Source organism: Physella acuta, unplaced genomic scaffold (genome assembly GCF_028476545.2).
Source record: "Physella acuta isolate Inbredline_101_S28 unplaced genomic scaffold, ASM2847654v3 ptg000486l, whole genome shotgun sequence".
Classification (NCBI taxonomy): Eukaryota; Metazoa; Mollusca; class Gastropoda; family Physidae; genus Physella; species Physella acuta.
In genome coordinates this window covers 823,643-841,481 of record NW_026732005.1, presented here as the reverse complement: position 1 = coordinate 841,481, position 17,839 = coordinate 823,643, and the positions used below count along the sequence as shown (strand labels likewise).

At 35.5% G+C, this 17,839-nt stretch overlaps 1 protein-coding gene across 1 annotated transcript; it reads right to left on the bottom strand.

Moving 5' to 3' along the window:
* Window positions 1–10,724: 10,724 nt before the first annotated feature.
* Window positions 10,725–11,739, bottom strand: LOC131944205 (uncharacterized). Its single transcript, XM_059304738.1, has 2 exons — window positions 11,640–11,739; window positions 10,725–11,410 (listed from the first exon to the last, which is right to left on the bottom strand). The coding sequence occupies exons 1-2, from the start codon at window positions 11,665–11,667 to the stop codon at window positions 10,896–10,898; spliced, it is 543 nt and encodes a 180-aa protein (XP_059160721.1). The 5' UTR covers window positions 11,668–11,739; the 3' UTR covers window positions 10,725–10,895.
* Window positions 11,740–17,839: the final 6,100 nt, after the last annotated feature.

Below are 17,839 nucleotides of genomic sequence, written 5' to 3'. Positions count from 1 at the left end.
TTCAAAACCAACCTCGGTGAAAACTTCACCGACCCTCGTATAAACTCTACACCAACCAACAACAAAACATTGCCTCGGTGAAAACCAAAAACCTATGATACTGTCCGTATAACTGTTAGTGAAAAGCACGGGATCCAACCGGGGGGAAAAAACCGATTAACGTGGTAACAGATGTTCCCACACTTAACGCTGGCTTTGCGGAGAGGCACTTAGCTCTTTCAATTAATTATCATACCCCCTGCTGTGTTCGTTTCGGCGAACAACACATAAAATCGGTGAAGCATAACAAGATTTAATTAGGTGTGATGGCCCCGTGGGTGCGATCAATACATTCCCATTAAAACGGGCAGCGGCGAGAAAACCTCACTAGTAGATCGATAAGTAACACATGTTGCCCGCCTGGTTAAAGGCTGGTATACAAAGACTGTTCTAGTACATGGTAGTGTTAGTCTTTTATTTAAAACATACATACATTCAAATAAATAAACAACATTAAACAACAAAGAAAAAGAAATATATCAAATAAATAAATAAACAAAAGTAATTAAAATCAAATTACGTAACTAGTTAATAATAATTTAACTAATTATAAAATAAAATAAAATTAAAAATAAACAAAATAAAAATAATTAAAAAGTAAACAAATAATCAAATTACGTAACTCGTTAATAAAAATTACACAATATAAACAAAGTAATTAAAAAAATTCAAACTAATTTAAAAAGTAAAAGTTAATTAAAAATAAACAAATAATAAATTAAAACTACAAAATTAAAAATTAAAATCAAATTACGTAACTAGTCAATAAAAATTTAAAAAAAAATTAAAATTAAAAAATAAAATTTAAATAACTTAAAAAATTAAAATCAAACTAATTTAAAAAATACAATCAAAGTAATTAAATTACGTAACTCGATAATAAAAATTAATTAAAAATTTAAAAACTCATTAAAACTAATTAAAAAATACATTAAAATTACGTAACTAGGTCAAAAATTAATTAAAAATTTTAAAAACTCATTAAAACTAATTAAAAAACGCATTAAAATTACGTAACTAGGTCAATGATGATGTCACAAGGTCACTAATTACGTCACAAGGTCAATGATTACGTCACAAGGTCACCAAAAGGTGACTCACCCTTCACTCCTCCGCCAACCCAAGTTGGCGTAGTATTTTACTATATGTCTTTGCGCCTTCACCCTTCGCTCCTCCACATCCCGATGCGCCAGGCTGGGAGTATTTTGCTATATGTCATTGTACCAGGCTGCGCCTTCCACATCCGCTCCTCCCGAGTATTTTACTATATAACCTTTGCGCCTGCGCCTGCGCTCCTCCGCCAGGAATACGCTCCAAAAGTGACCTAATATACTACTACTTAGAATTAACATCAGCATATGAAGGGATAGTTTGGTCGGTTCTATTCCCAGGTGCCTCTACTCTCCCCAATGTGATTCAGGTACCCATCCGAGCTGGGTGGACTCAGGCTAAAAACTTGCTAATAAAATAGCAACTTTATGCAATGTAATTACATCATGTTTAGTTTTCTAAAATTACAAAAATTTGAACTAACAATTCATTTGATATCCTTTTTACTTTTAATATTCACAGGTTCTTGCTTATTCCACATGTTTAAAATAAAATTATTCCGAAATTTTATATATATATATATATATATATATATATATATATATATATATATATATATATATATATATATATATATATATATATATATAATTTACACACACACTCTGGTTAGTTTTCATCTCTATATAGAGTAGCGTTAGTTCAAACTGAGTAAATATTCGATTTTTAAAAATAGGGGGGGGGTGCTTACTTCCGTCCCCTATTTTTATCAAACATATATATTTAAAACACACATTTTGATTGTTCCTATTTTAATATAGAGTTAACTACAACCAGGCAAAATTCGAGACTTAAATAATTAATAGTTCAAATTTTGCACCATTTTTACGTTATTAAACTGAATTTCGGTTTGGCAAAAATGCCTTATTTATCAACTTTATAGCACTTCAAACAAAAATCTTTTAAGTGATGACAAATATTTTGATAGTATTAATTAACTCATTCATAGCCATACATCCTGAGCAATTCTGAGCTTTATATATCAAACAGCTTAGATTTAAACTGAAATAGTATGAAAGCACCTGTGTGTGTGTGTGTAAAAATTGGGGGGGGGGGGAGGTCCCCTATTACATTACTTTTTTTTTTAAATTCTCCCCATAAAGTTCTATTTTTATTGTTTATTATGCTTACTTATATAATAAATTAAGATACATTGAAAGTTTTAACAAATTCTATTATATGGTTTACAGCCTGGGAGAATTTTAGTGAAGACTCAGAAAAAAAAATGTTTTAAAAATCTCATTTTTTAATACGAAAAAATATCATAACTATTTAACCGTTTGAGCTACATCAATAAGGAAAATTGTTCTGTTATTGTAATTTTCTGCTCTTTTTGACTATAGTTGTTTTTTTTTTTAACTATCAATTAAACACATTTTAAAAATTATCATAGTACCTACCATATATTAAACAATTGCTTTCGCTAAAATAATTAAATTTATCACAATATAGGTAGGCCTACTAGGATTTGCCTCCCGTTTTAAGATGCGCGGCGAGATTTTCCCCCCGTTACCCAAATACCGAGAGTTGGCGGACGCGCGAATGCGAGTGTTTCGTAATTTTTATTATTCTTCGTTTTTGCCTGATCAATTTTATTAAGAGGAGTTTTTTTTTAAGAAAAATGGACCTCGCTTGTTACATATTTAAAAAAAAAATATTTTCATGGACTATTTTTTATGGAGTGTTTCATTGAAAATTAGGTAAGTTTGACTTATTCCCTAAACTTCTCTATGGGCTCTACTTGAAATTGTATTGCATAATCTCCATTCTTATCCATTTTTCTTTATTACTTTAAAATATCGTAATGATTAGATGTGTCTCTTAGCTGCAAAACGCTTCACAGTTGGGTGTACTGTTTGGGACTTCGACTATTTACAGACTGGAAGTGAAAGTGAACCGGAAGTTGTCGGGTCTCGCTACTATCACTTGTGTGACTAAGTCTAGCTGGTATGCTTGTATTAATGTCATTACGATAGTTGCGAACGTTGATTTGACTCGGGCGATAGTGGCGAACGTTGTTTTGACACCCGGCGATTATGTCGAGCGTTGTTTTGACGCCCGGCGATAGTGGCGAAAGTTGTTTTGACGCCGGCGATAGTGGCGAACGCTGTTTTGATGCTGGCGATTATGGCGATCGTTGCTTTGACGCCGGCGATAGTGGCGAACGCTGTTTTGACACCCGGGGTATACCATTCGAACCGTCCCTAGAGGATTTCATAGTGTCAGCCGCCAACCAATCAAACGCGCGCTTTCTCCGCGTTTTGGCTGGCGGCTGACGTCACGGATTTTTTAAAGTTTTTTTAAAATGGGCCCGAAAATGACACCTTTTAAAATTGGACTTAGCCATTTTTTCAAACATTTTTTTCGAAAAAAGGCCGTTTTGGGTGATTTTTTGATGTAAACAATGGCCTAGGTCAACACGTGTCAAACCACGTGAAGGCACCCAATCGACGATTTCGGTCACGCATGAGTGGTTTTCATTCGTTCTCGTGAGATAAATACCAGTTTCTTGACAACAAAATGGAAAACGACAATTTCGTGAAAATAACGAGCCTAGAGGCTTTTGAAGATTATTAAATAAAAATCGATGTATTGGCTTCTTGTGTTGATTCTAAAGTTGTCTATAATTGACTAGTAGGGCATGCTGAAACAACGGCCTTAGGGCGCCGTGTAGTGTGTGGTTTCGCTAAATGTAAATTAATCAGCCCGGCCGCAGATAAATCGCAAACTGTTAAAATGGTTGGATGTGAAAAGCATACTACTTACAAATTACTTCTGAATAATCACATCACACAAAATAATCCCAAAGAAAGCACAAAATAAAATCCTTTAGAAAAGCATCACCATAAAATTTGAAAACCACAGTATGTCAACCTTAACCAGCCATCTTTGGCTTGATCTAGAGGTCATTCTTTAGCCTACACATGTGTCTTGTCAACCAATTTAGTTTCTGATGGTACACGACATTTAGATCAATATAATATAACAAACTAACTGAATTCCAACATTATATCTATCTAATCCCAATATTGAAACAGAATTTGAAGCACAATGATCAAACGAATAAATCCAACTGTATGCGAGTGTCGCAGCTTTAGTCCTGGATACAACCATAGTGTGTAGTCGTGTTGTGAGTAAATTTGCACGAGATACAACACCGACCTAGACCTTCCTGATGTGTATGGCCCCAAAGTCAAGTGCTGCGAGTAGGGGAGGGCAATTTAACAACAGAACATTTTTTTTGCAATAGTTAGGTCATCAGTAGTTCACGCATCCTAACGGGGTTGAAAGTGTAACTTTAAAATTGAACTAGGTGAGAGGAGGAGGGTGAGGTCATTTAAACAGGGTCCATAGCCAAATCCCAAAAGAAAATTCAAGGGTTTTTCAAGGTTTTCAAGGTGATTTTGGGGGGAATTTCAAGGTATAAACTACCACTAACGGGCATTACAATGAGGGTGATGTATGTTTTTTGCACACACAATTTTTGAAATAATTTTAGTGTTATTACAAAATTATCTAAGTCAGGAGATTGTCTGAGAGTCCAGCATAATCCCTTTTGCAATCAGTATCTTTGGTGTCAAATGACACTCCTCCAACTTCTATTTTCAGAAAAACCTCTTTCAACACTGGCTTGACCATGTGACAGAAGCAATAGATCTCTAACAATTTTCCAAATGTTCACATAAGAAATTTTGCTACCAAGCTGTTCTATGAAAAAACTGTCCAGCCTATCATGTGATCTATTAAATTTAGATAGACAACTATTTAGAGTACATGTATCTATGAATGTTGAAAATTGAAACAGAACTTGGTCACACTCAGCTGATTTCAGTTTCCATTTGTTGACTAGGATGTGAAGAATTCCCTTCATTTTTTTTTTTTTTGAACTGGCTCTATTTTTAAACATTTGCATTAGGCTAAGTCTCTCACCGATGACTAAAGTAATGGAGATTTCAACAAAACATTTTAAGAAAATCCGATCAAAGTTGTCTTACAATCAGATTTGAAATTGAGAATTTGAAGCTCACTTGCTTTTTTTTATTTTTTTTAGAGACTTTATTAGAGAGTCAGCAACAAACCCAACTTCAATTGAATGACTTGTCAATGTCAAGTGCTAATCAGAATCAGGTCATTATACATAAAAGGAAGCATTGGTTCATCTGTCTGATAGTCTTTTAAAAAGGACTCTGCACACATATTCCTTTAAAAAGGACTCTGCACACATAAAGAAACAAAAAAAAACTTGCTATGCTTGTAGAAATTATCCTGCTTAATGTCATAAATGACCTCACGCTTTTTAAAAAGATTTTTACCTCCCCCCCTCCCCTCCGTCACACTTCACAAAAAGCCAGGCCCCGCCCTCTAAAATGACGTCACACCTCAGCCTATAACCCCCCCCCCCCCCCCTCATAATTGCAGTTGAATTTTTTTTTAAAATACGATTTTTTTCCCAAAATCTTGTCTGAACTCTGTCAAAATAGAGTATTTTAATCAATTCCTTTTACAATTTATTAAAACAGTTTTCTAAAATGCTAAAATTTGTTTTCTAACATTGCTTTTTAATAATGCAAAAGTGTGATGTCACACCATCTGACCCCCCCCCCCATCCCCTCATCACACACCGACACACGATTATGGATCCTCCCTCCCCCTACGAGTGTGACGTCATTTATGGAGGACCCCAATGTCCCCACCTATGATATACATGATGACGTAAAGAAATATCATGGAACTTTTAAGTTAGTTCATATCGCGGAATAACAGAATTAAGTTGTTTTTTTAAACAATTTCACAAGTAACTACGCTAGTAATACTCATGTCAGAGATGTAGCCGCCCGACAAAGTGAAAAGCGGATTTTTTTTTACAAGGGGATGGGAGGGGGCAGTGACAGCGGCAATTTTCTCAAACACGGTAATTCGAGGCTTCTTAAACATTTCAAAGACGTTTTAACACAGTAAAAAGCAATTAGATCTAGACCCTGCTAGATGGTGTAACTAAATTATAGCAGACCTACATATTTTGTTCAATGACCCAAAACGATGCAGATCTAGTTTTTGTTTTCGCTTAAATCTAGCATTAAGCCCAATTTTAAAGATAACCACGTTAAAATTAGATAAACAGCGTTTGTAGAACTGCCTTGACCGTGAGACACGACTGTGCTCGCGCGTGGTCTCGTGTCGTAGGTCATACGGTCAGCGCGACCTTCAAGTGAGAGGTGGTAAAAAAGTGTCCGTAAAGTTGAATGAAAACAGCACAGTCATAGTCCTTCAAATTATTTTTCTTTTCTTTTGATAAATACAAAAAAGTTTTACGTCGGCGCAAAATCTTTCTTTTTTTAAGAAGACAATCGGCGATGCTAATGAGCTGGTAATGTTAGGATTTAGTTTTTTTAATTACATAGCCTAGCGGTAGCCCATTGATGACGTCACGTAATTAATGCGAATTTTACCCCAACCTCTATCGTCATAAATAACCAGACAGCCACGTCAAGAATGACATCAAAAAGTTCTGTCTACAGCCTCACCCATCTGATACAGCCAATGTGTATTTGGGCCATAGCGCACGTGAGATTGACGATTACGTCATTTGCTATTGTTTTTTATTTTATTTAACGAACGTGATAAATAGGCCTATTGGCATTAGGAAATCTTGTTGATTAATAGTTAAAAATCTAGATCTAGATCCACCACTATAATATACTGCGAGGTCACTGTAAGTTGAGATAGACCTAGAAGACCATCTAAGGTCGCAGTGACCGAAACGTCTGCTGACGAGGGGTACACAAAGAACCGTGATTGATCTAGGTTCGTAAAAACGTGTCTTCTCGCACATCTAAAACAACAGAACACAATAACTCGATAAATTATGTCTCGCTATTTATATTCTACCCGTAATTCCGCAGCTACGTTTCGCCCTTTTGTGTTTTACCCACACCGAGAAAATTTAATTTAAATAAACATAAACCTACGCTCGCATAGTTCAGGCTATTCTTTTTTTATTTAAACCTAAGGCTTATTTTCTTGAAGAAAAAATATTAGTTCTAGATGTAGGTTTAATTATAATCGAGATAATTTCCATGCGCGACCAGAATTTTAATAATTTAGGCCACGTTCAATTTTTTTCTTTACGGACATCACCGAGCAGGAGACAACAGACCACTCGCGGGGTCAATAAAGTTCACAATATAAATAGAGCCAACGACTGCCGAGATATTGTCGGGAAGGGATTGGGGGGGGGGGGGGGGTGTCGATTGTTATGATGGAAGATGGTTGAAACCATAGAACCGGATAACACAGAAATTTAACACAAGAAAAAAAAGGTCGACACTAAATCGATTTTGATGTTTACTGTGGGCTTTTGCGTAACATTTGCGGCCTAATTCCGCAACAGGGGTGTCAAAATCGAAAAATTACGGACAAAATCGTACAAGTAGGTAGGCCCTAACAGAAACACTGAATCTAGATCTAGAATCTAGTAACTCGGTCGTAAACGGAGATATCCAAAAAACGATGCATAATTTAGCCCTCGGCTATCGTTTACGTCACGATCTAGAATCTAGGTTAGGAAGAGCCTATGCAAAACTGGTCAGGTTGAGGGTTGGAAATAGTAGACTCCGAAGTTAACGCAGACCCACGGCAAAAAAAAAAAAAGCCAGACAAAGTTTAGATCCATCAGAATTGAATTTTTTTTAAAAAATTCGATTTACGCACGGTTTTCAAGGTTTACCTATAAAATTCAAGGGTTTTTGCTCATTTTTGGGGAAATTCAAGGGTTTTTCAATGCCTTGACATGTTTTTTGGAATTCAAGGGTTTTTCAAGGATTCAAGGTCCGCTACGGACCCTGTATTAAACAACGGAGCTATATTTCTAGTAGAAGAATACCGGGAAATCATAGCTTGAAGTTTGAAGCCGGCATTTCATTTTTTTCATTGTTATTGAGTACAGCCCTTTAATGCACGACTAAAAAATGTAGTTGTGCTAAACTACCATGCAAAAGTAGCCTAATAGGTCGTGTTTATTTAAATGCAGATCCTGTTAGCCTAAAAATATTTGGATACACATTTTAGTTATATCGTAATGATTAATGTTATAATACAATGCATATATTCTGGCAGTCCTTCAAGTTTTTGGACAATCCATAACTTGTATTTCAAATTTATAATGAGCGGGATGCACTCGATGTTTTAAGTGCTACATTCGGTAGCTGTTACTTTGTGCATGACAGCATCCCAATAGTTCACTGTTAATAATATAAACTGAGCTTGACAAGACTCCCATCGCCAAGCAATCGTATGATGATAGACCCAGCAAGCATCACTCGTTAAATTCGACATCATGGCTATACCAGTCCTTGATTTTCATTACAGCCTTTAAACGCCCAGTTCTTGGTTTTAAAAAAAGTGTCTCCCCCCCCCCCTCCCCGCTTGCGCTGACGTCATCATAGGCCAATACCATGTTGCGATTTTTTTTAACGGATATAACACACACACCTCTCTCCCTCACAGCAAACGCCAACAACGTCACCGAAGGCCCAAGGCCAATAACACGCACCACGGTGGATTTTTTCTTCAATGAGTATATACCCTACCCACCCGCCGCCTTACAGCATGCCGAATGTCTCTACGAACGGGGTTAAAAGTTTAACTTTGAGTTCAAGAAGGGGAGAGGGTGGTATTGGAACAAGGAAGGTGTTTCTTTAATAGTACAAATACATAGTTAAAAAATTATACTTACCGTAACTTACCTACTGCTATAGCATCATACATAATTTAATAAATTAGCAAATAAATTAATTAATTAACTAATTAAATATATCTAATGATAATAAAGGGAGATTTATTTTGGTTAAGGCAGGACACACAACACTATGCGTGCCTGGTATGTGGCCTGACCTACTGAAATTATTATTGTTTTGAGTTTATATTTAACTCAATGCAACGAGCCCGCCGGTTGGTTGAGGCCACGACGGGGGGAGGATCTGACCGGGATTCAAAGGGACGACTCGAAATAACGGAAATATCATCCTTTGTGGGTAATCTATAATATTTGACACAAATATATCACAATATACTTCTATTTAAGCCTTGACAATGAGGTAACTTTTTCGTACATTACTAGTCGCGGGCGATTTTACGTACCTAAGACGATAGATTACCCAGAGTTTTACCGGCATAGGCCTAACACTAACGACTAACAGTAACAGTAAGAAACAACACTCAGTGTAACAGACTAACAGGTTCGCAAGTTGTTCTAAATTTATCTAAAGAAAATCAAGCAAATATAGTTCTTTACATAACTAAAAACAAATATTTAACATACCTAGAATGAGCACACCGAAATTGGAGAATACAAATGTGAAAATTTGAGGTTCGTATAAATTGTTTAATAGTCACGACTAACATATAAACTAAAATGGCTGCATTCAGGTCTGTGTCTAGTTTTATATAATTATCTCCAACTGCATAATGTGCCTTAATAACGACACGCTATAAAGCAACAAATCTAGTAAGACTATTTAAGGAACGAAGCCTGCTTAAAAAAATTCAAGTCGGCTGCTGTTACGCATGCATCATATAGACTAGCAGTGTTTCTTCCAGACTTTTTTCACCGGAGGGGGGGGCACTTGAAATTTTCGGGGGTGGGGGGGGGGGGGGGCGGTAGACTTTCTTTGGGGGGGGGGGGGGGGCGGACACTGTTAAAAGTATATATTTTATATATTTTCTATATAAATTATATAAATTTCATTTCGTTGGGGGGGGGGCGGTAGAATTTTTTCGGGGGGAGGGGGGTGAAGCCGCCTGGAAGAAACTCTGTAGACTAGCTGTTATATATAGATCTATACGCCCCTGTTTGCTGCAATTGCCTTTTTTTAACCGCAACTAGTTAAAGCTGCCGCTTGACCTAATTTTTTGCCGTCGTAATGATAATGATGGCCTCCGGAAATGATTATAAAGTTGTTTTTTCCATTTTCAATAATGTTTGATAGTTACTAAAACAACTCATACGTGGAATCGTTATTTTTGTGTATTAATGATAATCAGATATTTTATTCGTGAACAAATTATACGGCTAAGGTAAATTCTAAAGTCTAAAATTGTAGAATCATTTTATAGCTATAAAATTAAGTGCACTAAATATATTCTATGTTAGCAGACAGGCAGAGTAGCCTGATGTAAATACATGATTGTATTGTCTGTTGAATTTGTTTCTGCTGTTGTGTCTTGATAGAGTTATTCACAACAACTCGCACATATGTTGGTTGCTCCCAATCTAGACGTCGTTAAGTGTTATGCATATTTGGTTTAGAAATTAACTTATATTTTTTGGAATTATGTTAAATAAGTATCCCATATATCCTACTACTAAAATTATGCAAAAGTCTCACTTCAGGTCACACATTGTTTTGTCACTAAATTACATTTTAGAATCTACACAATAGTTTTATCAACTAATATATTTTTACGATTAAAAAAACGAAAAACTAAAAAAAATAATTGATAAAGTTCAAATAATTAAAACCCCACTTTAATTACCTCCCCCCCCCCTAGTGTATGTTGGTCAACTTGTTTTGCTTTATGCTTCCATATTCGTTGCTGATGTTGTAGCGAAGATCAGCAAAGTGTTTGACCATCTCCTCCAGCTTTCTGGCAATCTGTGAATCGTGAGTCGCACAATAGAAAACACACACATCTCCTTCAGTATCGGGAGCGTCAACTTTCATTCCAGTAACTACGATATTTGGACTTTAGTCTTCATCAAACCACAACCTACATCTGGACTGTCTCGCCTCACTGTCATCAAACACCACATGTCTGGCTGTCATGACCTTAATCTCCCACCATACCTTGCTTGGTGAAGCCGAGTGGTCACATTCAGGACATGGACAAGTACGGTATTTTTTATCGTCCAACTCTTCCATTCCTTCTGAGTACATGTCCACATTGAAAACCATCCCCGTCCCTGTCCTCAACGAACTCGCCCCCCTGGTGTTGTGGGAGGGATAAGGAACTTTGGTGAGGGGGTCTAGCTCTGGTCTCGCTAGACTTGTATATTCCACGGCAACCCTGACGGTCAGGTCAGCAATAGCTCTAGTCAGTTTATACAGGTCTTCGTCACGATGTTTAGCAGGGAGATGATCAAGGGTGAAGCTCTTGACTGGGATAAAACCTTCATGACCCGGTTTTTTCTCACAAGAACTTCGGTAAACTGCTAGACTAGCCTCACTTTCACCTGCAAGACATTCTTGTACCTCGTGTGTACCTGCGACAGTAGATAATGCAAATCAACTAAAGCATTCTTTCTTGTTAAATTTATGTCAAATTTTAGACAATTGTTAAAGTACTTTGTGGAATGGTCGATAAAGTTCGAAATAGTTTACCTAAAATAACGCCTTATTCATATCCCAAACATTATTTTTATTTCATGTTTGGGCTGTTAAAGTGCACTGGCTATTAATTGCTGTCAGTATCTAGTCAATGGGAAATTTTACCTGCAAATGTGTTTGAATTTTCGGCCATTTTGCTGTTGTATTAAACCTGTGAAATATCCATTAGAAAATGTGTTTGAAAATTTGAAAGAGATTCTATCTAACGTGGTTTGTTGGTAGATTTATCTCGCTTGTGCTAGACTAACTTGTGATTACAATCTTTTGATTGAACTAAAATCAATAATGAGACACTGTGGCCCACTGTTAGATCTAGCAAAATGCGCCACCCTTAAATGGTGTATCGATCCATCTGAAATTAGAATTGATTACATTGTCCTGCAGCACACAGTTTTAATGTTAAATGTGAACTCACTGGAATGTTAAACAAAAACATTTTGCCCTTTAAATTTACCATACAATCAGTACATCTAATTACAATTTTTGTCAAAATGATGAAGTCTTCGTATTGATTATTAGTAATAATTATTGAAATGAACTGTTATGTATCATTGTATGCTTTGTTTGACAGTAAAATATATTTTGGCAAGTACAGTGATTTTACGCTGTTTTTCTTACTTTTTATACTGAAAGATTGTTCCTGTAGTGCGTAGGGAACATATTTTGATGTAATGTTTTCTTTTTAAATACGTCATACGTCTGCATTACACCTTCCTTTCATCAGCCCTTCAGTGTATTGCTCCTACACTAAGTGTATACGGAAGTGTAATACGTCACGCATGACGCCATAATGTTTGTACGGTTGGTCGGCGACGCCAGAGATCAAATAATGACTAAGGACGATGAATTAGGTCTGCTTTAAAGTACATCACGCGTCTAAAAAAAACACTGAGCGTAGAGCACAAACATTTGTTTCATAACTTTAAGGTTAATTCTTTTTAAAACTATGATTAGAAAAACGTCTACTTCTAACGACTTGAATTTATAGATTTTTAAGTTGGAACATATTACATTTTGCCATGTATTTAGGTATTTTTTCCATTCAAGATTTAGCATTTTCAGTCTCAGTTAGAACAAATTAGAAATTCTAGGAACATTAACTAGGATATAGCTATATATACACGCACACACGGCACGCATATATATATATATATATATATATATATATATATATATATATATATATATATATATATATATATATGTATATGTATATGTATATATGTGTGTGTGTGTGTGTGTGTATGTTTATATTTATCATTAACCTAAGCATTTTGGAGGTGATTGTTATAACTAAGTATTATTTTACAAATAGTTTTTACTTATATTTTCGTGTCTTTTTGAAAAAACAATGATTAGAATTAGCAGCAACCTTGATCACTATTTACTAAAATTATAAATTTCAAAGGGATGTATTGTGGTTTTTTTTTTTGGCTCGGTCAGTAATATTTTTTTTTTTTAAGTTTATGTCCTAAGAGTTGACCTCCCTTTAAATATATCATCACTCACCTCTTTATTCGGTCATCTGTATAGGTGTAGGCCGACCTTCATAAGTCTCAAGTCTAATATAGCATAGCAAAACATTAAAGTGATACTTCAGAAATAAATCTTCACATTTTATGACAAACAATCACAGGGGCAATGACATATCCAAATTTGTTCATGATATAAAAGTTGTTTCAGAAAGTGTTCCACCTTAAGGCTAATTTATTACACTGAGTACGGTCGTATGTCTATTTTCAGAGAAAATTTAGTATTAAATATAAAGTTCCGTAGCAAATCAAAAACATTTTAATAGCTTTTTTTTTCAAACCAAATCATGCTCTCAGGTCTTCTTCTTCTTCTTCGTTCTTAATTATTAGTGTTGAAGTTGATCGAGATTTATCTGCCAGTAGGTTTGAACTCGAAACTTTGTTCGAATTTATCAACCATGAGCTTTTTGCCGACTCGACTACGCCTCCAACACAATTAAGCGTTACGTGTCAACTGGTTATGCGCCATTGAGGCCATTGACTCCGATTTCAGCCTGCTTTTCTTTTTGGATTTTGCTGCCATAGCCTTTGTCCAACCAAGAACAAACTACAAGGCAGCAGTTGTTTAATTTTGGAGTTGTCTCTCCTAGAAGAGTGGCTTTCCCCAGCTTAAGAGCCTCATCTGCCCGAGGGTTCGAACTCGAGACTTTTCGGTTTAGCAACCATGAGCTTTACCGACTCGACCACGCCGACCCCTCAGGTAAATTAAATAGTTTTAGATCTAAATATAAAACATTTTTTTTTCCTTTTTCAAACTAAATGCTTTACTTATTCATATAACTAAAAAAGAAAAAAAAAGAAAAAATTCTTAGTTTACCAGCCACCAACGATTAGCCGGCCTATTGAGTAGAGACTCCACTTATAAGTTCCGTCGGAATGAGATCACGTTCAGGAAAGCTGTAAACTTGAAGTGTAGGTTCCTCTTGTAGGAGGAGGGTATAAATAGACTGGGGATTCCCGAGAAAACGGCTCTAGTCTTTATAAAACCGGATAAAACTGGTGGTGTCAAATGACGCTGGCTATGTTGTGTTGGTAGTAGACTAACACAGTCACACACACACACACATACACACACACACAAACACGAACACACACATACACACACATACACACACATACACACACATTCACATACACACACACATACACACACACAAACACGCACACACACACATACACACACACATACACACACAGATACACACACATACACACACACACACAAAAACAAGATTCCTGTACACACATGCTATACACATACATTGATGCGATACATCGCACACTTACAATACATACACATATACGATACATATACGATACAAACGCACACATACGATACATACATACATACATACGATACATACACACACAAATCCTACGCACACAAGATTCCTGTACATACAAATGATACCCACACACAAATGATACCCACACACAAATGATACCCACACACAAATGATAACTACACACAAATGATATCCACACACAAATGATACCCACACACAATAGATATCCACAAACAAATGATACCCAAACACAAATGATATCCATACACAAATGATATCCACACACAAATGATACCGACACACAAACACCACAGGACATGCATGACCACAAATATTGATTGAAAAAATAAAGAGAACCATTGAACCGTGTCCTTTACCGGGTGTTGATGTATCGATTTTCACGTAGGTGTTGCGCTGAGAGACAATACATATTTGAAATATATGTCAACACAGGGGCGTAGCGAGGGGGGGGGCGGGGGGTGCGGACCGCACCGGGTGACACCATTTAGGGGGGTGACACCAAGGCAAAAAATAGCAAAATATATAGAGAAAAACTCGAGGGGGGGGTGCAAATCGAAAGTTTGAGGGGGGGGTGCAAATCGAAAACTCAAGGGGGGAGGGTGCAAATCGAAAGTTTGAGGGGGGGGGGGGTGCAAATCGAAAATTTGAAAGTTTGTCCCTGGGAAGGGTCTCTATGCCTCTGGGGGGGTGACACCATTAAGTGCCGCACCGGGTGACACCCGACCTCGCTACGCCACTGTGTCAACATATTACTGGTTCACACTGGGAAAACCCGCATTTAGTATCCAATGGAAGACTCCACTATGTGGTTTATGTGGATTAAAGTCATGTTGAAGGCTAATCCGCTGAATAACTGAGCTTGTGAACTCAAGCGTGACTCTTCACATATAGTGAACGAAATGTCTTTTATAAGGTGTCGTTGATTATTCAAAGACTACCAAAACAAAAGTTATCTTTATGAGACTGGCGAATTTAATGTTTAGACGTCTGTTGCCACTGCATTTACTTGTAATCTTTGACTAAACTGATAGACTGTCAAATGAAGTTTTAAAAAATATTTAAAGCTCCTTTGGAGATAATATACTCACATCGCATTGTTCAGTATATTATTTTATCATCTGTTAAAATACTATGCCTTTCTCTTTAATTTTTTTCTTTTGTATGCTATCCTTCTAGTGTATTATTAGCAGTTACATCTATTTCTGAAAAAAAATATATTGACTATTTAATGTATTAGGAAAATAGTTATTTTTATGACCACTTTATCTAGATAGACCTACACGCTACAAAATTCTTAACGAAATCCAATAATCACAAAATATCATATGTTGTTAAGTTTATTACGTACACAAATTTAATTACTGAATTTTGTTAGGCATAACCCTACTTAATTAACTTAATATATGACTTAGTCTACTCTTAGTCTTATGTAGTGATCTTTAGAATTTAAAATGCAGAATAGTTGATAAAGCCAAAAGGTGTCAATTGTCATAGATGGATTAACTTACTAATCAAATTAATGTAATTATCCTAATATTTATTATAGTATGTGTATGAATTAATGATAGTTATAGTAGCCTAGTTTGAATATCAATTTTCAACTAATTCCTGAGGTGGCTAAACATAAGTAGTAGATCTTTATTGATACCTTTTTCTTTTTTTTTAATGATATATACATGACTTTTGGACTCTTTTGAAGGCCTATTGTATTTAATGACAAACTCCTTACATTAAAATATTAAAAGTAAACTATTAGACCTATATTTTTAATGAATGGTAATAGTTAAATAGCCCATACAATCCAATACATACATACACATCATTGCTTTATGATCTTTATAAGACACAAATATTTTTATTTATAACATTAAGAGTTGAAAGTATGTAAACATAATGAGTTTAATATAACAGTTATGAAATTTATTTATGTTTTTTTAGATATTGTGGATTATACAACTGCATACAGAGAAGACAAAAGTCAAGATGAAGCTCAATTTAAAAACTGATCCAAGGATACATGTTGGACCCAAGAAAACTTGTTCATATTGAACAATTAATTTTTTAATATTAGTTCTGAATGAATATGGGTATTAAAAAAAAAAGAAAATATAAACTTTGTTATGTTTATTTTTCAGCACTGGTTGTGTGTGCTGGTGTATGCAGAAACTAATTATTGCTACCTTAATTCAACAAATAACTTAAACTGGCGAACTATAAATAGTTTTTAAGAATATGGTGCTGAAGTAGATTTCACCTAGTTTTGTTGCCCTTCCATATTAATAAATTGTATGGTCAGCAAAATGTCAAACAGCTTTTACTAAGTTTTACTGTCCATAACCAGTCAGGTACCAGTTAAAGCTGCTTTGAATTTGAATCAGAGACAACCTAAAGGATTAAAATTTCAACTCAAGAACTTTTGCTTTAGCAAATATGTTCACAAATATGTAGTCCCACTATAAGTCTTACATTTGCATATATCTATCATAGATGTAAAACTTAATGATAAGGGAAGAATCAAGAATATGGGTTTTTGTCAATTATAGCCATACCAGCATATAAATGTAGACCAGGCTTAGTGAAGAATGGCTGATAACTAACTATCAACCACAAATACAACAAACTATAATCACTGCCTGTTTCCTAGTAATGTGTTGTTATTGGCTGTGCAAGTTTATGAACATGTTATAATTGTTTATACATTACAAAAGAAAAAGACTTGCTGATCAGATGCATTCCAGATATTAGAGGAAAAGATGTTTTCTATAAAGGATAGGCAGCTATAGCAAATGAGGTTAGGGGAAATGTTGAGTTAAGATAAACTATTTAATAATTGTAATGACAGAGATACCATCACAGCAACAAATGTAATTGGGTTTGTATGACTAATTAATGAATATCCTATAAATAATAGCAAAATGCTGAAGTGGTCGTCCATAAAAGACTGAGGTGGTGGGAGAGATTTGGACCTTTGTGTCAAGGGGGAGGGGGTTCAGAAAGTAAGATGACACTTCTCCATGTTCAACAAACACTCATGTTAAGAAACTGAATTTAAGCCTTTATTTGCATTATTAAAAGTTGTTTAATAAATTGTTATAAAATAATTCATCAATAGGCCTTCATTGAATGTTGGAAAAGCCCATAGGTCTAAATATTTTATGAAAATCGCTGCAACGAGGGGGGGGGGGGGGGGGGAGATCTTAGGTTTACTTTTTCGGGGAAGGGGGAGGTCTGGCATCGTTGTGACATCGTTAATAGATGACCCAATAGTCAGAGGTAGATCTAGATTGATTAGGCCTATATTAAAATGTTGATGTTAATTACGCTTTACTTATTATTACAATGAAATATAGCCTAGTAGTTTATTTATATTAAATAATATAACATCCCCTTGCACCACAACACCCTGACTATACTAATCCAAATTAAAATTAAAATGTTTGGTAAATTACTATTATATTATTAGTAA

Excerpts from the sequence above, each read along its gene's own strand:
- LOC131944205 (XM_059304738.1), bottom strand. The coding sequence starts at position 11,667 with ATGGCCGAAAATTCAAACACATTTGCAG. Across the intron at positions 11,411-11,639 it reads AAATTCAAACACATTTGCAG|GTACACACGAGGTACAAGAA; the intron begins GTAAAATTTCCC and ends CTACTGTCGCAG.